Here is a 23,530-nt window from a genome sequence, read left to right as displayed (position 1 = left end):
TCATGAGCAATCGGACTCCGTATCTGCTTGTACGGTTACAGCGCTGGGAAATGTGGTCCTGAAGGGGTCGATTTCCCTGCAATTTAATGTTATGTTTCATATTCGCAAAGGCCCGGCCAGTTCCAGATCAGTTTCATTAACACAGGGCTGTTCGAGACAGCTTTATAGGCACTATAAATTTGACCTTACATCAGGCAGACTAAATGTAGCCTCTCAGTCCAGAGTAAGAAGGTCATTATGCTGTTTAGGGAGCAGCTTTGCTAACACAGAGACCTCAGCCAGGCCTGCTGGACTCTTTGGCACGGAGACTCTACACTCGCCCTGCACGAGCCAGAAGTGTTCTCCTGCTCCTCTGCACCGGCCTCTGGAGACTCGCAGACGGAGCTGGCCGACCACTTTCTCCTCCTCCTGCTGCTGGAAACGTGGATTGAATTAAAGTCAGCCAAGGCCGCCATCTCCCTCTTCTGCTGACTCCTCCTTGCACTAGTGGCCTGATTCTTTTCCCTTCTTTTCTACATGGCACTTAAAGACCCACTTTTCTGTGGCTTTTTTGCTCCATGGAAAGCAAAATGCTCTTTAAAGAAAAAAAGCTTTAGAGTTTATAGCAGTTTCTCACACACAAAACAGCTTTATTGTATTACAAGTCAGACATCACCGCTAACTGTTTTTCTTTTAAAAGTAAAAAGGTTTCAAAATCTACTTGACATATGAAATATTAAAATCTGTAATTTCTCCTCCAGTTATAATAAATGTCGCACAAGACGACAGAACGCAACGCTCCGTCAGTAAGAAAGACTCACACGCAACACAAGTTACATGATCCATTTATTAACCGAGTTGATTTTACAGCGGCATGGTTTTATCCCGATGGACGATGACCACTTTAACTTTCACAGAATAAAAATACAGGCCGTTATCAGCTCGCTCTCCAAACCAACATAAAAAAACCCAGCATGAAACCACTGCATTCCACACCCTTTCACTCCCTCTCGCTCTCCTTCCCCTCCCTGTCCTTCCAGGTCAGCACGTCTTCGTATATAAACACCCACACAATCATAGGCGAGGCGTGAAGTGGCGTTACATCAACCCGAAATGGATTCACTACCAAAATAAATAGAGTATAAAAACACGATTGCTATAATTACTTTTATTTAAAAAAAAAATTAAAGTTATCATAAAAGGCAAAGGCACGTAAACAACAACAACAACAAAAACACCTTGGCAGTCCAGGTATTTAAAATCAATAAAAATTAAAAATTTAAATGATTATTGTGGCTTTAGCCAACAACAGTAATGGATTGTAACAAAAATAATACTTAAATAACATAATAATAATAATTATAATAATACCATCTTCTTGTTGTCAATAACAATATCCAGTCAAGTTTTCCTATAAGTAGACTTTCTGCTAACTAACAGATATGCACCAGTAAATTCCAGTTTGGCAGAAAACATGTTTGCGGCTCATCGACTAATGCATAGCTTTTTATCTTTCCTTCTTTATTTTTTTGGTATGACTCTGTGACAGAGATGAATTATGTACGTAAGCAACACGGTGGCACTTTGGCATGATTTCTAGTGTCGGTCATGTCCAGAATTTTCAGCAGATTAATCCGTATAAGACCTCTCCACATTCCAGATTGTTAAAATGAAAGCGTTTTGGAAAATTTGTGAAAACGAACACTACTGCGGATTGAATGTGCTGCTGAAAGGTGCTTTTTTATTGAACGTATGGATTAATGCCAATAATTTGAAGGGAGGAGATGGGCTCAGGTTGGCCCTAGTCAAATCACTGATTGCCGCATCCAAGTTTCTGCCTTTAAAACAAAATAAAAAATAATAAAGATTCAATATTTTGGAGAATCAAAAACTGAAATGTAATTAAACGAAATACTAACATAGTATAATTCCTTCACTGTGAATCCAGTTGACAATACAATGCAATTTTAAAAAATGCAATACGATACGATACACAAAGGGGGGGGTCTAATTTCTCTCAGTACCCAGGACCTCTGTTGAACACAATGCCTTCAGATGTCCTACAGATGTTGGACAGTTTGTTTTTCGGGGGGAAACAACATTTGATATGTGCACTTCCTGCAGTCGTTTGGGTATTTATCATTTTCAGCGGTCTGGTTGCAACTCAATGATGCGGGAGGTTTATTGGAGCTGCGAAAACTCGGAAACGCTCGGCCGAACGCTGACATCCACGAAAATTTTTCCATTCAATCATTAGGATCTCGTTGCACAATGAGTGCACACTTAACCCCTATCCATTCACTTTCTTCGCTGCTACTTATCTCGTCATGCTACTTCAACACTTGCAATCGTCCTTCCAGTTACATTTCCAGTATATCAATCGATCATGAAACCCACTTCCTGGAAACGACTTAACGTATTTCATCCACCTACTGTACCATTATGAACACTTTCATTTAACACTCTCTCACCGAACGTCCACTCTCACCTTCCTCACCTCATTTAAATAAATATTAAACCTTTTCCTCCTGACACTCAGGAGACGTTTCAGTAAAAACACGCCACTGCAAGACGTTTCTAGGACACTGATCCTGAAAGCTGAATCATTGTTTGGATATAAAGATTTACCACATCATGCTGAATGACACAAAGTGAACAGTATGAGTCAGTCAGTAAATAAAGCATAACTGTACTAGATATAAGAATTAAAAAAATCTCAGCAACTTTGGCTTTCCAGGGAAAAAAACTTCCAAACCGCCACTTTCTGCATACTACAATTTGGAAAATAACGAAAAAAACGCAAAATGGAACCCAACACGCCAATTTCTGTGGAGACATCTTTAGGCACACGAGCTCTTCAAATGATTCATTTGAGAACACAGCCAAAGACAGGACAGCAGAGTTAACAGAAACAAGGTCATTACGTGAAGGCTTTTCAGAGAGAACACAGGAGGCCTCCGACATCATTAATTAAAGCCTGAAAACAGTCTTGTCTGATTGCTTACGCTAATAGCAAGGTATTCTGTTAGCCAGGTTAACATGAAAAGGCTTTGTTTAGGAAAAGGTCCTGGGTCACTCAATATTCGACACGTTGACAAGTTCGCACATCTGGTGATGGCGCCACCTGGCATCTCTCTCCACCTTAAGGAAATGACATACATAATTTCATATGAATGAAAAAGGCACTTCTTTAGATATTCTCATATATATGTGACTGGATATAAGACCTGTCATATATGATTGCCTTACGTAGGCAGGGATTTTTTTTTTCTTTCTAAGAACTAATCAAAAAACATAGCCATTATATATGTCAGTTCCATCTGAGTTTCGGGAGAGACAAAGTTCTTCCAGTACAGTCAGACCACACCGGTTTTGTATCGTTAAATCTACGCAAAAAAAAAAATAATATTAATAAATAAACGACACTGACAGTTCATTTTGAGCAAGACCCTGGTTTTCTTTTTCTTTTTTCATAGGAAGTAAAGATCACAACATGTGCTCTGTGTGAGTTAAGGTGCTTTTGTAAACATAGCTCGGCTCTTTGTTCTGATTCGGAGCCCTCCCCCCTCCCGCTGTAGGGTGTCTATGTGTGATTTTTTAACTCACTTTTTGCTCAACGTGTAAACATTTGAACTCATCACTGATTTTCAGGAGGGTCGAGGGCACTAGAGGACTAACAATCGATTTTCCCTACTTCACAAACCTCAAGTCTTACATTGTGTGTGTTTGGCAGTGTATAACCTCCTCAATTCAATCCATGCAAGCCTCTCAGTCAGATTATCCCAGCACTGCAACTGGTCGTCAGAGATACACAAAACAAACACTTCCGCATAAATTCTCTCAGCCTTCTCTCTAGATCGCCCTCTTCCCGTCTTTTTCTCTCTCTCTCTCTATACCAGGTTGCTGCTGATGTCCAGGGCTTGCTGGTATACCTGTGTTACATCATCTAGGTCTCCCAGCAAGGAGAAGCTGCTGTTGTCCCCAGGTGAGCTGTGAGCCCCTCGACCAAACTTCCCTCCATGAAGAGCTGGAGCTGCCTGTAACCCTTTAAAGTTGACCAGCTGGAGTATATTTTCAGCTGATGCACAGCCTCGAATGTTGGGCCTCGGGCCAATTTGGGGCCACTCTGCCCCACTGAAGGAGCTGTTGGTCAGGACGCTGCAGTCTTCCCCCACGATGCTGGATGGCCGACTCTGGCTACGCCATAAACCTGCATCACCAGATGGAGTCTCTCCGAGGGCAGCCACAGATGGTGTGGCACTATAGGTGGAGTACTTTCCATTGCGCTTTAGGATGCCCTTCCTCCCCACTGCGCGTTTAGGTGGTGAGCTGGCACCAAGGGGTGTGATACTGCTGCCGCTTAGCAGGTCAGAGGACTCACTGCGCTCTGGTGAAGAGTAGTACCCTGATTCCCGTTGTTGCTTGTTTTTCAGGATGCCCTTCTTTGGGAGAACAGGTGCCATCTTGGCCAGCAGGCCTCCCGTGAATGTAGGCTCTTCTTCCTCTTGGTCACCTGGAGACCCCTCCTCATTTTCTGCACCCTCAAGGGCAGGCAGTAGCTCTATGTCCGCTGGGCTGGGTGACTGCTGCTCTTCGGAAGGCCGAGTCTTAAGTATTCCCTTTGGTCGCTTAAGACCCAGGTTGTCATCCTCGTCACAGTGGGGCATCCTTCCATCATTCTCCTTTTTGCTCTTTTTAGGTCGTTGACGGATGAGTGAAAGTGGTTCGGGACGGGGTCCCTTGGCTACTCGTGGCTCAGTGCGGCTCTGCCAATCGATAAGGCGAGCCAGCATGGGGGAACCCATGTCACGTTGGCTCTCGCAGTCACACACACTATTCTTCCAACCCCAATTCACCCACCAGTGATTGGCAATGTCCTCCACTGTAGCCCGCCGCTCAGGATTTACCATAAGCATCCAGCGGATCAGACCACGAGCATCTGGGGGGGAAAAAACATCGAATCAGGTACAATTTAGAACAAGAATTAAAGGTCTCTAAGGAGCTACAACAATCCTGGAATCTCTTTAAAAAAGCTCTTGGATGTGACCTTAATCAAAAAGTCACTTAACGGATAACCTGTACCTGATGACTGGGTCGGTTCTTTGTATTCACCGTTGCTTATTTGGCGGATGAGGTTCTTGTGGTTTCCCCCATCAAACGGCATCGTACCGTAGACCAGAGTGTAGAGCAGCACTCCCAGCGCCCAGCTATCCACCTGGAAGGGAGAGATAACACTGGTATCTGCTACCGAAGAACAATAAGTCCTAAGAGCCTAAAGAAATCCACATTCCACACTGCTTAAGGCGAGGCACTCACAAGAGTCCTATAAACGCTAGACATGCACACATGATTAAGAATGTCAACTTGTTGCCATAGCAACTAAAAGGACTCTGCTGGGTATCACATCAGTTACTGTATTCAAGCATTTTGTCATTTCTCAAACAGGGAACACTAATTCACCAATCAGCCATGTTTTTCTAACCCCCCTGTGTTGTAACGCATGTTTGTCAAGAAAACATTCTACGTAAGCGTTACGGTTACTTTGCTGGAAGCAGGAAAGGTCTGAAAAAAAGTAAAGGAACCTGAGGAAGCCCTAAATGCTCTTGAGAAGCTTGTCCACCCGCTGATAGGCATTGTTAAAATAAATAAATTCATTAAAAACCTCTAAACAGCTGGCTATGAACTGCATGGGTGTCAGGCCACAGGAAATCAGATAGAAAATCCTGATGATTGGACTTCCTCACAAATTATTTAGCTCAAGGCTTCCTGTCACGACTCTGCAGAGATTCGAATCATAGCAGAGTGACACGGCCATTGTGTGTGCTATTGCTATTTATTCCCCTTACTGCCTGTAATTTGTGGCTTTTCCCATAAGGGTTCCATGATTTTTTGATTGCGATCAAAATCGTAAGAAAATTGCGGCAAATTATAGCAAATTGAAATCCTCTGGGTTTTTTGTTTTGTTTCGTTTTTTTAAAAGGGGGGGGGGGGTGTCTAAAAATATGAGCTGCACTTGCTAAAGATTGTTTAACTACTACATTTTGGAAACGCCTAACAAATACTTTCTAAATGAGGTGGAAAGCATTGAACTAAAAAAAGAGTGGGGAGAAAATAAAGAGAAATGGAGAGAGAGATATAGAGAGAGAGATAGAGAGAGAGAGAGAGAGAGAGAGAGAGAGAGAGGAAAAAAATACCACTTTCTTCCTCCCCTGTGGAACTCATTTGAGTGCTTTGGTGAGGACGTATCCAAGCAATAAAAATCATCTTTGAAAAACTAAAAAGACTTGCGAGCAATTCCAAGTTTAGTGCCTTTTTTCAGGCCAGTGTTTGTTTTCTTCGAGATGAACAAAATTCAACGCTGATCCTGTATAAACTCTCTGAGATTACGGCAAAGTGTTCGTTGCAGAAGCAGCCGGAAAGGTTATCAGTGTGCGCTGTGGAATCGACGCCACTGGATGATCCCTGAATCAGGGTCAAAGTGTTTTACACTCAAATAAACGAATGTTTTCTACTTTTAAAATGAGCTTCAGGTACGTTTTAGAAGGTCTTACATGAGCCATGAAAGTGTTTCAATACCAGTCCTGGAATTTAAATTGACGATCTTCAAAAGGTTGGACTATAAACCACTGGGCCACCACTGCCAGAATAATTCAGGAAAGATGTTACAAATGCTTTTTCCAGTGATTTACAACTAACATGAGCTGCAAACTTTGGGATTCCTCTTTCATTGGGTTTGTTTTACACAGCACAAATATGTGAACTTTTAAAGCCGCTATTATAAGATACGTAGTGCTTTTTTGATTTTGTCAAAGTACTTTAGATGTCTTACCTCGGGGCCACGATAAGGCCTTCCGTTGACGATCTCTGGGGATGCGTACAGTGGGCTTCCACAAAACGTCTGTAAGAGCTTGTCCTTATGGTACAGATTGGACAAGCCAAAGTCGGCAATCTGTTCAGATACAAATTCAGGATAAATGCGTTATTGGTGGTGCTAGAGCATCTTGTGCATATCAGTAATATACACCAGGCAGAACATTATGATCAAACTGCTGAATATTGTGATGGTCTTCGAGCATCAACAGCATGAACTTCTTCAGCAGTGTGAGCTACAGGAGCTTGTCTGTTGGATCGGACCACACGGACCAGCCTTCGCTCCTCACGTGCATCAATGATCCTCGTCCCCCACGACCCTGTCGCCGGTTCACCACTGTTCCTTCCTTGGAGCACTTTTGATAGATTCTGACCACTGCAGACCAGGAACATCCCACAAGAGCTACCATTTTGGAGACGATCTGACCCAGACGTCTAGACATCACAATTTATCAAACTCGCTCAAATCCTTATGCTCTCCCATTTTTCCTGCTTCTAACATCAACTTTGAGGACAGAATTCTCACTTGCTCCCTAATAAATAAATCCACCCACTAACAGGTGCCATGATGAAGAGATCATCCGTGTTGTTCACTTCACCACTCAGAATGTTCTAATGTCATGATGTTATGCCTGATCAGTGTATGCAGGACAGCCTGGTGTGAGTGTTTAATGGTTTCATATTTGACATAATAGCAAATTCTGTTGTATTAGAAAAGTTAAAGAGCTTGATTTCGATCATCTCTTACCTTTATATTACAGTTCTCATCCAGGAGCACATTTTCCAGCTTCAGGTCCCTATGCACCACACCATTCTGCAAAAAAAAACAATGTTTTTTCATTTTTACTGAATCTTGTTCCCAAGCAATCTTATGGAGGCCATCTAACGTATAAGAGTACTGCGACGGCAGCATATTAGAACAGTCAAGATTGCACCAAGCAACATCATGAAGGATTGGTTGATGCGCTAGTGATGAAAGAATGTCCCTAAATAAATACGACATCCTCCTCGGACAACACCGCACCATTATATCTACTGAGGTCATAGGCAACATTTTGAAATGTGGCGACTAACAGCTGCGCCATAAACACTCGCCTGTAATTACGGACTACAGAGAGTTATGTTCTCACACCAGCTCCGAATCGAAACCGACTGTGTCATTAGTATTTCCTTTAAAGCAGCAACTAGCATGTGGGAAGTGCTGCCTGGAGCACAGACGTTCATGATTAGGGACACAAGTTCATCGCAGCAGAGAGTTCCTTACTGATGCAGCTATGCACTTGTACACTTCCACTTTGGCTCGGAACATATGTTCGGCAAGCTTTTGAGATGGAGCAGATGGGACAACATGTAAAGCATGCCACTTCCTGTGCCATCTGTGCCAAGCACACATGACAGTACACATGTCCTGCCGCCCGGGGTGATGACTCCGACCCGGGTCACTGCAGGTCATCTACGGGCTTTCCCAGAAAGGGGAAATTAAATGATTCCCTTCTCGCATGCACTGCATGCATGTTTACAGCCTACAGCAATGTGTCTTTTGGGATCTGGCTCTAAATAGAACACAGCAGGGGATTCAGACCATGGGGGGAAGCAATGAAAGACTGGACAGAAAGACAAAGGGGGACGATTTCCGAGCCTAGTTCCAGACAGTATGTGTGGCCCACTCAATTATCTCTCGCTGTAGGCAACCCAATCAATCTGACACACTAGCTTATTCCTTTAAACCAACCTGAATTTGTGATTTGGGATGCAAGCTGTTAGCTATCATTCTCTCCTTCAACGATTGCTTGCGATAATAAAGACGCCAAAGACAACATGCGCACAAAAGCCTTCGCATTTATGTTTCGGGGCTCTGATTACAAGTTATGACAGAGAAATCAGGGAAAAGTGAAGAGGAAAAAGAGGTGTATACGGTACCTTATGGCAGTAGTGCACTGCAGACACGATCTGCCTGAAGAAGTGGCGCGTCTCTCTTTCGGAAAGTCGCCGGCGCTCACTGATGTAGTCGTACAACTCCCCCTTACTGGCGTACTCCATTACGATCACAATCTTGTCCTTATTCTCAAATACTGCAAGGTAATTCAAAACAGACCGTGAGGTCACTTGGTAAAAACAAATCTGGAAAAAAAGCAATATGGCCATCGGCATGAATAAAAAGGATATCTATTATCTTCTGTGTATTTCCTCAAATGCACAGCATGTCATGTAATAAGGATGCGGTGCATAATATTTTGGCACATAGACACAGGAAGACATAGACACAGAGTCAACAATCTCCGAATGGTGTCCTGTGGTCATAAATAAAAAAAAAAGCTTTTTCCTGAGAGGTTCTGTTCAATCAGGAACCAAATGAAAACGCACCTCTTGGACAGTTTTTGAATATGGGCGGGGGATTGAGAAAGTAAATATTTTCGACTGGGCAAGCTGCAGAGTTCATAGGGTCACGACTTCGACCGCTAATGAGCACAGGCGCTCGGCTGTGGTGTAACAACAACATACACAATAAACTATAATGAAACACTGCACCACACTTCCAAAACCACGAGAAAGCGAAAGTCAAAGCCTCAAAATTCCCAATTCTCCCTTTAAACTGCACCCCACCCTGAGATGGGGCCAGGCAAGTCATCAGGAGAGAAGCATCAGCTTATTCTGCTTGGCTTTTTTGTGGCCTTCAGCTGCAAGGCAACAAGGTGGAGCACCAGGGCCTTCTGGGAATTGTGTAACAGGAAAACAAGCGAGAAAAGGAAGAGAATGCTGAGAGGGCAGGAGCAAACACAGTGCCACTGTTCCACTGCTATAAATCATGCACTTATCACACTGTTGCGGAAAGTGGCAGGCAGCTGATAGGGCCAGACGACTGTTTGTACGTTGATGGGGGGGCCATTACGCCAAGCAACAACACAGATGCTATAAAATAGCTCACTAGATGCATTTAATCGCTCATGAACCACTTTTTGTGGAACTAAAAAAGTTTCATAGGATTATTTATGAGATTTTCTTTTTTAAACCCTGTAAAATGGCAAAAAAAAAACGTCAGTACATACTAAATACATATAATATCATTCATATTATATAATAATAAATGATTTTATTTGCCTAACAAATCTTTCAAATAGGTATGAGTAAAGGGGGCGATTGCTATCTCGGCCTGACATAGGCATGTTTTGTGTTATGGGTGTGGGTGCGTTGTTATAATTACACCACAGAAGTGCAGGGATAATGAAACGTGCAATGAAATGTCCATCATGTTTCCACACACTTTAGTCCTACAGGGACCAAAACCATGATTAAATCAATTTGGGGGTGTCTCTAACGTCCATTCAAAATGCTCTGCTGTTCGTCCTTGAGTCTGGCGTGTGCTCTAATCGTTTTTTATAGCTCCATTGGGAGAAAGACTTTTTTTTTTTTGTTGCCAGTTGACAGTCAGAGACGACGGCTTTTAGGCTTTTTTCAGGTCACGATTGTGTTTGTTGGCTGCGACCTCTTGGCCCATTATTTCCATTTCACTCTCATACTACAGGGAATAATTAGGCAGATTGCATAACCTTGGGCAATGACTTGTCACCAGACTCCACTCTCCTCTCTATCACTTTGCTTCTTTGTTCGGTAGCTCTGCTTACAAACGCTGTAATTACTGTGTATTGTTCATGAGCCATTTACTCTACTTAGACTCCATAACACAATTACACACACAATTCAGATCGGTGTATATTATTGACCAGCCCAAGTAGCACTGGCCTCAAGATTAGATAAAACGCTGCATCAGCTTTTCCCTGAAAGATTTCAAACAGACTGGAATGGCAGTGAGAAAATGAGCCTTTTGACTGGTGATAAATTGTTAAGGTTTGATAAGGTTTATCCTTATATATATATATATATATATATATATATATATATATATATATACATTTCTCCACTGTCTATACATTCTGGTGCTATTTCTGTAAGCAGCCAGACTAGGGCAGTAAACTAAATTTAACAAGATACACCAAAAACCAAACACACAGCATATGTATACATATATAAAAAAGAACCGTTGATGTGGTAATGGCAGACAAAACACACATAGACACTAGCTGTCTGACTCCAGAGGCTTATTTGGATGGGTGTTTTCTCCTAATCATCATCTCAGACACTCTGAGACAGTCCAACCACAACACGGGCCGAGACATAACACTGTGCAGAGGCGAATATCACTCCTAATCAGGCGCTCGCCGCTTAATAAAAACACAGTATCTGTGTTTATTATTTGTAGACTGTGTGAAGAAAAGAATGCACCAGTTAGCATGTGCTGTGTGTACCAAGCCTGGCATGAACAAATATTCCAGAAATCAGGTATATGGAATTCAGACTATGAATCATGCTTTACTCATGTAGAATAACCTGAGGGCTATTGTTCAGATTTTCTCAGCTGTCTATGACCAACTCAATGCGCCATATGGGTTAAGAATGTACATAGAAACGCACTAAAAAGAAACAAAACTGTCCAACCTCTAACAGTTCATTTATAAGAGGTAGTGAGGAGGTTATTAGTAATTCAATGATACAACGCTTAATTCGTAGCCAAGTCATAGATGCAGCAGTGCACGAGATTGAGTCACCCAGAGATCCCTCTCCTTCCCAGAGAATCTGCTTCCCAGCTGCTCACACAGAAATGCCAGCAGATGTCTGGCCACAAGATCAAGAGGACTGAAGAAGACCCCTTATATGCGTGAAAAGTTGCCCACAGACACTCCACTCCATTGTGCACACACACAATCAGCTCACAAACATACTTCCAAACGCACATACGGACAAACACATGATTAATAAAAGATCTAACAGTAATCGTCAGCGATCTTCACTGTGTAACTTTCTTTCTTGGTGCAGGATGAGCCCACACACATATGTACAGACACATGAAAGTAATTTTTTAACACTAAACCAAATTAAAGGGGGAAAAAAAAGCGAGGAAAAGACAAACCTTCATATATAGAAATGATGTGAGGGTGGCGTAGGGACGACATGATCTCGATCTCCCGACGGATGTGTACCATGTCCTGCTCGTCCTTGATTTTGTCCTTCTTAATCGACTTAATAGCAACCTGAAACAAAAAAAAAAAAAAAAAAAGGGAATAACAACGTTTAGTCATCACATAATTCACATCTCATTGTTATCTACACATCATTGTCATCTTCCTAATTTCGATCAGGGTTGGGTACAGTTGGTTCATGCTTTCTCCGGGACACACTGCATCAGAAGGCAGATGGAAACACACTCAGAGGAAAGCGCTATCCACCCTCTTCTACATACACAAGCGCACAGGCAATGGCAGTTGGCTAGTAAAGAGAACGGGGAGTGGCAGCTTAGTGGTTAAAGCATTGGACGCAAAGGCACAAATAGGTGTGGCATCATCGGGATTCGACAGGGTGCCACGCAGGAATACACAGTATATGACAGAAGCCTTAATCTTACACAATAAGACATTGAGACTTGCCAAGAAGGCGCCTTATTGACTTAAAGTTGAGAAACACCAAACCGTGAAGGAGCAATTGGTGAGTATTTAATTATTTTTCCCAAAGCTACTTCCTAATGTTTTGTTTCAATGCATCAGTGTTCGATATGAAGGAATGTCAAAGACGTATTTCCCTTTGGGCGTGGTATACGTTTTTTTTTTTTTTTTATGACAGCAGTCTGCCAACAAGGGACTACATGTGAAACCTTAACAAATGAGCAGACAATCGGACCACCCTCTCTGACCTTAAATGAACTTTAGAATGTAAGGATTGGGCCTGATCCAACAAGCGCGGCCTAAAAATGGGGCCCTGTTCTTCAAACCCAGCCATTTCGTTCAGTGTGTCATTTTCAAGCCTCCTTGGAGAAAATGAAGGCTTGCAGGTTGGAAAAGAGGACAGGCCGCAGTGCATTAATGGAGGCCCTCGCTGTGTCTTTGCTCTGCTCGTGTGGGCGGTAAGGATTGGGCAATGCTTTCTCACTGAGACTTAAGACCAAAGACAGCTTTCCCTCTAATAGTTGGATCGGGTTGCACTGCAGGGAACAGATCCACGTGCTCCGAAGAATAGGGAGCATACAGGCTCCTTAACGTTTGCATGTTTCCACATGGTGAACAAGAGATTTTCCCGTGTTGCTGTATAAATCCTTAAAACGAACATAGATAAGGCAACGTAATGGTTATAGTATGTGAAATGCCGTTGACCTGTGGAGGGAGTAAGTCTCAATTTCTGCATCATTGTGTAATGAGCTCATATGCTTCAGCCCTGCTCTAATCATCGTGACATCATTCTTGGTCAAATAAAATGTGAGGATTCCCCAGAGCAGGTTCGTATGTTAAAGAAACACAAAACGTTACTGATTGTGTTGGGGAAGAGAGGGTTCGAGAATGCATCTCATATGCTGCTGTGTCTCAACGCTACATTTGCTCCATCACCTGTTCCTGCCGGAGTGAGTTCTAGTCATCCTGGTCATCTGTATTCACTGCTCTGCCTTCTCCTTTAAAGTCAAATCTCTGCTGCACTTGTTTTCACCACCCAGAATAGAATTTTGGAACAATGCGGATGGGAGATACTGCGCTGACAGGAGTGATATGCAACGGAACAGAAAATGCCGGCAAAGGATTTGCTGGCTAACACTTTCACACCCATGTGCTGCATGACATTTATAGAGCTGACGCCACACCGTGATCTGCAATTAAAGTGTTTATTACGGAGAATGAACACCCAATGCGGATTGTGCACCCGATACGTTGTTTGGAAATTGACTCGTCTCTTGCTTTTAGAAAATGGATGTTACTTTGCAAAATACACAAACACAATCTGACAGTTGGAAGTGGCTGAATGGACTAAACGACGATTGAATCCAAGAACTTTGGAAACAACTGAACAGTTGCACATCCATGTTTATGAAATATATCTCCCAGCAAACCTACAAGATCACTTGGAGTTCAACCTCGAAACAAACATGGAGACTCAGGAATGCTTTTACTGCATACAATGCATAATGATATAGTGTAAATCTTTCCCATCCAACTTCAGTAAAAGGTCTTCTGATGAATCTTTAGTCTAATGATAGGACAAGAAGTTGGACAACTGTACTCTTTGCCAAAGGAGGAGCCCAGTCCACCAAAGCCCTGCTTTTTACACAGCAACAAAAACCACATGCTAGCCAGAGCTTAAGGTAAATTATGCAGCACGGCCCAACAAGGAAACCCAACTGGAATAGCTCAAAACTTGATTACGTGGAGCAAAATGGTCAAATATATACAGAAATATGGCCGGTACTGCCAGTGCTCAGTTGAAATCCTTGGGTTCTTATTTGTAAACCACCACAAAGTGTTTTCCATTATCTCATAAAGTTTATCTAGAGCTCAGGTATGTGCCTCCTGCCAGCCCCACAATAATAGTGCAGGAATGTAAAGACTCCAGAGAGGCCCAGCGTGGACAACGTTCTGACTGCAGAGCTCAACCTTTCAAAATATTAACTTTTTTTTTTTTTTACACTCTAAAAGAGCTGTAGTCTTTACTCCAACAATCTTATGTCAAAAAACATCTGGATCTCATCCACTGGAAACAACCCTACCACCTGTTAGTAACTAGTGGATCTAAAAGGCCGCCTCGTACTTTTATGTATTTGACTAGCTGACATTAAAAAATTTGTATTTCGTCTATTTGGAAATCGTTTCCAAACCGAGAGACGAAGCTATTTAACTTGCGCATTTTTTGGATGGCTGCTCGTATCCAAAAAAAAAAAACCCGCCTAATTCCAGCTCTTTATACAGTTGATAATGCTGATATCATATAACCTACAAAAAAGAAAGTTTCAAGATGTGCCCAAACCTGTTATGGCTAAAACTCATAAAAAAAAAATAATTTCGATGTCTGTGGCAATCCACTTTAAAATCTAAATAAAACATCAGGGCTTTGAGACCAGGAATCAAACCAGATCGGTTCTTTGCTATTTATAGGATCCATGTTGATGTCTACGCTGAGAAAGTTGTGTTCTCTTCATTAAAAATCAGAACAGGCAAAAGGGAAAAGAAAAAAAATACTCATGCTCAGACAATGTGCTAGCATACTAACATACTATCACTGATTCTCATAGCTGGAAGTTTCCTCACAAGTAATAACCTACAATTTTTGTCATATAATAATTGAATGAATGTATGAGGCTGCTGTGGAGGGTAAAAACCCTGAACCATGAGGATGGATGTGCATAGTGTGATAGTGTGATCAGTGTGTACGGTTTGCTGCAATAGCTTGGGGCTACAATTGTCCATTTTTTTATTCAAATTTTCAAGGTTTCTTGTTTGTAGCGTTTCGAGATTTTTTTTCTTGCCAATGTTGCCACTGGTTTAAAACATATAGGGACTCATTTATGTCAAAATGTCTATTTAATTCTGTAAAGCTGCTCAGGACAATTGTCTATGATTAAAATCGCAATACAAATAATACTGCATTGAATTGAGGATGATTTGGACTGTAATTAATGTCAAGAGTCTACTATAATGGCTCAGGACTGCAATTAGCATGTACAGTTCTGCACACCTCAACAATGATGGAGCTGTAATGAATGGACATTCGGAGTCACCTAGATGACTTTAGAGTTTGGTTCCTCTCAATGCTTCTCATGGAGTTTGATATAATGTCACACCCGTAATGTTTAAATGTCTGATCACACCTAGAGGAAAAGATTCGAGAGAAGATGCTGTTCCTAAATCAGTATTAATGGGAATCCGTGGTCTTTTCCTGCTTAAGCCCTTCCATAAGATATTAATTTTCCATGGCATCCTCATTTCCTGAGTGAGAAGGCCTTTCACTAGTCACTATCTGTCTTTAGTCATGCTGTCATCGTAACCTTTTTCCAGTCTGTTAAAGGGCACTCACAAGCACGTGGGCATATACACACACACACACACACACACGCACACGCACACACACACACACACACACACTCCTAATCAGAGCTCACAGTCCCAACATAATATAGGCCAGGCTTTATAGATTACACTCATACACTCTCACAACTGTGTGTCAATTTCTCTGAAACGTTGGAAAGGTGCATATCACATACATGTATGCAAATCACACAAGTATATACACACACACACACACACACACACACACACGCAATTATATTTACTGTTACTTCCAAAAATAAAATAATTCTTCAGAAGGCGCACGGCGTTACACACATTTTCCAGCATCATTTTTCTGACTCACTGATAAGAGAGTTTTAAAAGAACACAAAGGAACACAGTAGAAAATTTATAGCCAACTACAAATGTTGTCAACAAGCCTACTGGCATCTCACAGCAGTGACGTGATCGGCTCCAGCCCAAGCTTTGCTCTTGATGAAGTGAAGGTTGGATAGGGATTTAAAAAAAATACATATTCTCAAGGTTAAAAACACAAGAGAAGAGGGGAGTGCAAGCTGTTGGCGAGTCCTACAGTGAATCCACAGTGACACTGAGTTGGAACTCTGAAACCATGAACTTCCTTGTCTTAGAGCAGTAGGATGGCCGTTGCTGATAACAGGTTATAGCTCTTGAAGGAAACCTCTGTTCCTTGGAGAGATAACACAGGAATGTAAGACTTGATCTGTTAAACAAATAACTCTCGGTCTCGGTAACACCGTGCAGGCTGACACATATACACACAGGAACAATAAACGTCTGTTTTTGGTGTGGATTCTTCAGAATATAGATTAAAAAACAACACGACACTCTCAGCTTAGCTAAAAATGAAAATGAAAGAAAGTGGTACGGAAATTGTTTTTGAATTTGTCATAACCTTTTTTTCCTTATTATTCTGTAATTCAACTCTTGCCTACAGGATGAGGAAAGTGAGGAGAAGGTTGTGTTTGTATATACCTCTCTCCAAAGCTCGGCTTTATTTTTAGCTTTATTACCCAACAGTCATTCACCAGACACAAGCTTGGTCCTGGCACTCGGCCCGACAAGCCCCTCGCCTTGCGTTCTGTGGGTGTTTGGTTTGGTGGATGGGGTGAAAGTCAAAAAAAGGAACAGAGTCAACAAGTGATACGTTCAGAGTAAAGCAGGAAGTCTTTTACAGTCTCTTAACACTAGACTCTTATTGATAAACAATAACAAATTCAGTGGAATTACTTGGTTTAATGTTTGTCCCATTACTGTTACCTCCCACCTAGCAACACGCTCTTATCAATCTCAGTACATGTCCCTTGATTCACTATAACCGTGAGCTTGACTTGTGTCCAATATAAAGTAATAAAGTAATGCGTCAAAAGTTCAAACACTGACGTGGGCAAGAAATCATAAAATGACAGAAATATACCCTGTGCGTTCTCATTATTCGTTCCCACTAGCGATCAACACACGAACCAGAAACGTTGACGTCTGTAGAAATGAACTCTCTCAGTACTGAAGTCTTCTCTCGGTGCTGAAAGAACCTTTACAGTTGGCCTTGTAGGAATACAATAAAATGAAGGTATGTATATATCCTACATCCTAGACTAGAATAGACACACGGTGATCACGTACCGTTACGAACGAGAAACAGCAGGCCGAGCACGTGCCCTTGTTATAGATTGCGCATGCGCTCTGATCACAGCTCACGATTCCCTGGAGAAGGAAAAAGCTGGACTTCGTTTTACCATTTACATTTACATTTACATTTGTGGCATTTAGCAGATGCCCTTATCCAGAGCGACGTACAAAAGTGCTTTGAGTCTCTAGTAATGAATAAATCTACACTGGTACACAAGATTACAAACTTATATAAATATAACTCGAATTCTACAAACTTGGAAAGTGCTAATTTAGGTATTTCAGGAAGAGGAAGGTCTTCAGTCATCGTTTGAAGATAATCAGGGACTCTGCTGTACGGACATCTAGGGGAAGTTCATTCCACCACCAGAACAGAGAAGAGCCTTGAAGTGTTCTCGTTAAATAAATTGGAGTGCTCCATTTTTTCCCCCTGCCAACTTTCACTGCGTTTGGCTATTACACTGAAAACTGCTAATAGCCTGCATATTGAAAACAGTCTCTTTCGGTCAAGTTCCTGAGGCACCAGTGACCAGTGCTTTTGTCACGTCTTGATTCATCCTGATGCCCAACTTCTGAATGGAGTTGTCTGTAACCAGTGCAGCTATGGATGCACTGAATCCAAGTTACTAAACAATTGAGGAACTATTAGGATATAGTGACCAGTGTTTCTGTCCTTTCTTCTCTTCATATCTGCCTGGTTCATCCTGACGTCCTACCTTTGAATCAAGTCCTTCTCAATTGTAGGTTCTACACCTACAGCCTAAAGATCCATAAAGCCTCTGAGCAGAACTTTGAGGATTGTTTCGGACAATCCTCGGATTGTTAACATCAACAGTCTACTACAATGGGTCTGGAGCACAGATTGCATGAATAGTTCAACGTTTACGCACCTATCACTGCACACCTCAACAACTGGACTGCGATAAATGGACATTCGGTGCCACCCAGATGAAGACTGGTTCTCTGTTTTATAGTCTGGTTACTCTTAAGGTTTCTTCCTCATACCAGCTCAGGGATTTTCCCTTGCCTCACCACTGGTTTGCTCATCAGGGCTGAACAATGATAAGAAACTACCTTTTAAGCAATAAACTTGCATTACCGTTTAGTCTGTGCAAAGCTGTTTTGAGACAATGTCCATTGTATTTGATGTAATTGATGTCAACAGTCTACTACAATGGCTCAGGAATGCAAATCACATGAACAGTTCTGGATCTGGTGCCACCCAGATGAGGACGGGTTCCCTTTAGAGTTTAGATCCTCTCAACCTGAAAAACTAATAGGGATTAACATAGAAATGCATATTCCATAAACGATTTATCACTGCTGTGGGATGATGTTTATTGTAAAAAGCGCTTAAATAATAAAATTTTATTATGGTCTGAGATCTAGTGCACAGGTGAGCATGGCCTACAGGTTTTATGGAAACAGGGAAAGCAAACTTCAGCCCAGATTTGTGATTTCATGGTGAAACTCACCTGCCTCGGAACATCAGTGTGCCCAGGTTTACTAAACAGAACAGAGAAATTAAAAGGTAAAGAATAAACAAAAACACTCACCACCCTGCCTGAATGCCTCTCGATGGCCTTCTTGACTTTGCCGTACGTGCCTCTGCCCAGCGTCTCCAGCAGCTCGTAGCGGTGTTTCAGGTTGTGTTTGTGGTGGTGTTTCTTCACTCCCGAGCTGCGCTGGTTCTCCCCGGGAGACTGCGGAGATGCGGCGAGCGGCTCCTCGGCTCCCGGTTTTCCCGGTGAGTCCTGGAGCGCCTCGATCTCCTGCCGGCCGACATCCATGTCCACGGAGGACATCGACTCTTGCTTGACTTGTTGTCTATTCTACCTACCCAGCGACCTTCTGAGTATCAGCAACAGGCCTAATTACTCTCAGATATAACTCAATAAATAAATAAATAAACAAACCCTTAATCCACGCGAAACGCTGTATATCATCTATTACGGCGTTATAAGCCTAAAATAATGCTGATCTCAGTGATTACGAGGATCTCCAGTGATCCCTCATGTTAATAATGTATAATGAACAGTTATTACACCTACAGTCTATTCTACCTGTCCTATAATAACCTACAGTATATCTCAAATCTAGAATAAAAAAGAAAATGATTAAAAAATAAAGAAAGCACGTGTAAATCTCACGTGCATAAAACCAGGAATTATATTATGAACACTATTATAAGTCTATGAATTAATTATAGGACGCTTATAGTCCATTATAGCCGGCTGTGTCCTGCTGGCGTGTCCGTCTTATTTCTAGTTCACGTGCACATCCCAAAGTATGTATGCAATACTATTTTATTTGTATTTATCTTATCCTACAAAAGCGTCATTTTGCGTTCCCGGTATCTGAGCATGGCCTACACCCCCCACCTCCCGGTGTTTCTTTGTTTACCGGAGACGCCGCATATCCCTGCGATCGCTATTGCTCGAATTCACCAAAATAAAAATAAAAATAAGCATTGGAAAAAAAATCGCCCCCCAAAACACCTGACTGCTTGCCGTGAGCGCAGCGCCGAGTTCGGCGTTCAACGTGCGGCGGAGCCTCATTGTGTCGCGCGCGCGGTCGGTGTCGGCGTCGGCGGCTCGCGCGCGTCGGCGTCGCTCGTCGTCTGGCTTGCGGCTTCGGCGCGTGCGGCGCTCCGTGACCACGTCGAGGTGAGACGCGCGCGGCTGCTTGCGCTTTCGAACAGCTGCGCCCTCTTCAACATGGCCATGATGTATCTCCCTCTCTCTCTCTCTCTCTCTCTCTCTCTCTCTCTCTCCTCCGTCTCTCTGAGTCTGTCTATTCTCTCCTCCTGCCTCACTCGCAGGAAAAGGAAAGAAAAAAAACGAAAGGAACCGGAGAGGAGGAGTCATTTGCGCATACTCCTCTGCGTTTTTTGAGGGAATTTGGGTCTTTTCCACACCTCTCTCGTGCCACAAAGACATGAATTCATCTTAATAACGCATGGAATTAAAGCAGTGAGAAACTGCATGATTTTTTATTTTGCTCACAACCACAAGTGACAGATATAAAGATCTAAACCTCAGTGTGGTCCTTCAAATAAAAATCTGGTTAAAGGTTTTTTTTTATTGATTTATTTTGCAGAACAGCAATTTGCACATCAGTGGATCACCTACACCAGGGGTCTTCACCGTATTTAAGGTCAAGGACCACATAGGTGATATGGAGTAGAGACCCCCTGATCCAAAATAAGTCAAACACAGCAACTGATATTAACAGAAGCCAATCCTATGATGTTGGTTATATTATGTTAAGACAATATTATGTTGTTGTTGTTGTTGTTGTTGTTGTTGTTGTTGTTGTTGTTGTGCATGCATCATCTTTCAAAAAGATTTCTGCATCATAACAAACATATTTTGCAATAAAAAAAATCACAACTTATGTTCACAGTTCATACATTTTTCTTTTACTGTTTACATGAAACTCAGATTTTATTTTAATAAAACTATTTTGAACAAATTATGATTTGTTTTTTCAATTACATTTAATTTTTTGATGTTTTTACCCAATTCCTTGTGTTTCAACATTAATTAGTGGACCACTGCGGACCCCCGGTTGAAGACTTATGGCCTGCAGTGTGTGTGTGTGTGTGTGTGTGTGTGTGTGTGTGTGTGTGTGTGTGTGTGCTGGGCTTCTGAAGAACTGTTTCTTCTGTTGGAGAATTGTTCCTACACTGGTTCAGGGTTTTTCAATTTACACCCATATGTGTTTATTGAACGTTTCATAAAGTAAAAAAAAAACAGCCTTCCATTAGACTTCAGACTGGTGCTTTGGGGGCTGTGTTTATTTGACCACAAGAGCATTAGTGGGATCAGATACTGATCCAGGATGAGGAGATCTAGGGTGCAATCGGAGTTCCAGTCAGGTGTCCACAAATATTTGGTCATATAATGTAGAATTTCTTTTTTAATCAAAGTCTTTTTTACTGGAAATTATTAACAATAAACATATACACCATACATACAAATTCTCCTCTTTCCCCCTTTTTATTTCTCTCCTTCCCTTCCTTTACTAAGGAAAAGTTTTTTTTGTATTTTTTGTATTTATTTTTTTTTTATCCAACTCATTCAGTCCAAGAACTTAAAATCTTCTTGTAAAATGCTCCACAACGTATGGAATCTGTTGCAGCTGTGATCAATAAACTATTATCGTTCGTGTGTTTTGTAGAAGTTCTACCACCAATAAGGTTCTAAAAGGAAAAACAGAAAACACTGTTAAACTGTTCTAAATAAAACCTGCAACAATCTATGCTACTGTAAATGTGTAAAATACTGAAAACATGGCATTTAGACAAGTGAGCTGACGAAGTGCGTACGGGCTTATCGTTTCGCATCTGTTAACACACACTTCTGCATCCTGTTCTTTGATCAATCGTTCATCAGAAGTGGACTTAGCTGTGAAAACTCAAAGGCAGACTTCGAGCTGAATGCCGGTCTTTGGAGTTTTGATTGGCTCCACACAAGCTTGCATTCCGATACGGCCACAGAAAAGCTTGTTCCAGATTCTAACACACACACACACACACACACACACACACACACACATCACAAATGCACTCAGACATGCTAAAAATCTACCCAAGCTAAGTTTGTCACTCCAGATCAAATTTGTTTTCCTCTGTTTGATTTAGATACACTGCATGTCCCAGTTGATTGGACAGGAGGAAGTTTAAATCTGTTTGATCTCAGAAGTTTCAGGAATCTGGGACATGTGGTGCTTTGGTCTGCAGTGGGTCAGTGGAGCTCAGCTGAAATAGTAACTCTGTGTTTGTGTGTGTGTGTGTGTTTGTGTGTGTGTGTGTGTGTGTGTGTGTGTGTGTGTGTGTGTGTGTGTGTGTCTCCAAGATTTGCATCACAGTCAAGACATCCAAGGAGTGCACACACTAAAGGACATTCAGCAGTGTAATTTAGTCATAAAACCAAATCCTCAGCTATTTGCATAACCAAAATTAGAAACAGCACCCCACCACCCCCCCACCACTCCCTTAAGCCTTTTGGAAGACTATCATCAAAAACAGTACACTTGGTTCTAGGGATGAGTTACAAAAACAAATCTGAAGTCACGTCACGTGATGCTTTTATGATTATTGTTGTACAAGTGTCTCACAAGAATGCAGTAACAAATAATGTGTCCTACACTGCACGTGCATTCTTCTGCCCACCGCAAATAAACAGCCATCACGAAAAGTGTAACCAGGAGTAGTTTTATGGATGTTAAAAAAAAACTTTATATCTATTTTTTTTTTTTTATGTCATGAACCTAAAAAAAAAGTGATCCATTCATATTCAGCCGTCTTTCCGCAGATATTTGAAGCGCTCGTTTTCTACTGGGCCTCGAACAAAGGTTTCTTTTGAAGATATTTTATTCATGTATTTGATCCCCTGCAGACATTTGGCACAGGCATGCTGACTGCAATCATTTCGAGATTGTTAACAGCGTTTGCACACAAAGAGAGCCAGTGAAAGTGAACCCTTCCAAACCCGCAGGAGAGAGAGAGAGAGAGAGAGAGAGAGAGAGAGAGAGAGAGAGAGAGAGAGTGTGCTCAACTAGAATAAGTCCAAAAGATGCAAGATAGGAGGAAGGATTAAGCTGCCTGATGACTCAGATCTCTATTTATATCTCAACAAACAGCACTCTCCTTCCTCTTTATGCCCATCCAGGTGTGCTGTTCTTTGCTGTATTAATTGCTGATGTCATCATCTAATATCATTCTTCTAGATATCAGCTTTTATGTTTCATGACTATGTGTCCATCTATTCATTATTTCACATTTCATTATGGTTGGATTAGTGGAAATGAAATCAAACCAAACCTGACCCTCATACATATGCATGTTGTTAACCATAGTGACAGACAGAAAGAGAGAGAGAGAGAGAGAGAGAGAGAGAGAGAGAGAGAGAGAGAGAGAGAGAGAGAGAGAGAGATGTGTTTTTTCCCTAAAGGACCTGTAAAATGCAAGGTCACTGTTTTGTGGTTTACCATCTACGTAGGCACACACACACACACACACACACACAAACACACACACAAACACACACACACACACACAAACACACACACAAAACACACAGAGCCGTGGTTTCCAATGGCGGTCTATTTACGTGCGTTACGTGCAATGTTGCAGACACTGAGTTTGCAGGCAC

The 23,530-nt window shown here is 41.9% G+C and overlaps 1 protein-coding gene across 1 annotated transcript; it reads right to left on the bottom strand.

Moving 5' to 3' along the window:
- Positions 1 to 808: 808 nt before the first annotated feature.
- On the bottom strand, positions 809 to 20,180 carry nuak1b (NUAK family, SNF1-like kinase, 1b). Its single transcript, XM_046859393.1, has 7 exons — positions 18,929 to 20,180; positions 11,816 to 11,936; positions 8,770 to 8,921; positions 7,598 to 7,663; positions 6,809 to 6,928; positions 5,062 to 5,194; positions 809 to 4,918 (listed from the first exon to the last, which is right to left on the bottom strand). Exons 1-7 carry the CDS (start codon positions 19,175 to 19,177, stop codon positions 3,870 to 3,872), a joined length of 1,890 nt encoding a protein of 629 aa, XP_046715349.1. The 5' UTR covers positions 19,178 to 20,180; the 3' UTR covers positions 809 to 3,869.
- Between the last annotated feature and the right edge of the window lie 3,350 nt (positions 20,181 to 23,530).

This window comes from Silurus meridionalis, chromosome 10, assembly GCF_014805685.1.
Source record: "Silurus meridionalis isolate SWU-2019-XX chromosome 10, ASM1480568v1, whole genome shotgun sequence".
Classification (NCBI taxonomy): Eukaryota; Metazoa; Chordata; class Actinopteri; order Siluriformes; family Siluridae; genus Silurus; species Silurus meridionalis.
Note: the sequence above shows the minus strand (reverse complement) of the source record. Positions and strands in the feature narration are given on the sequence as shown.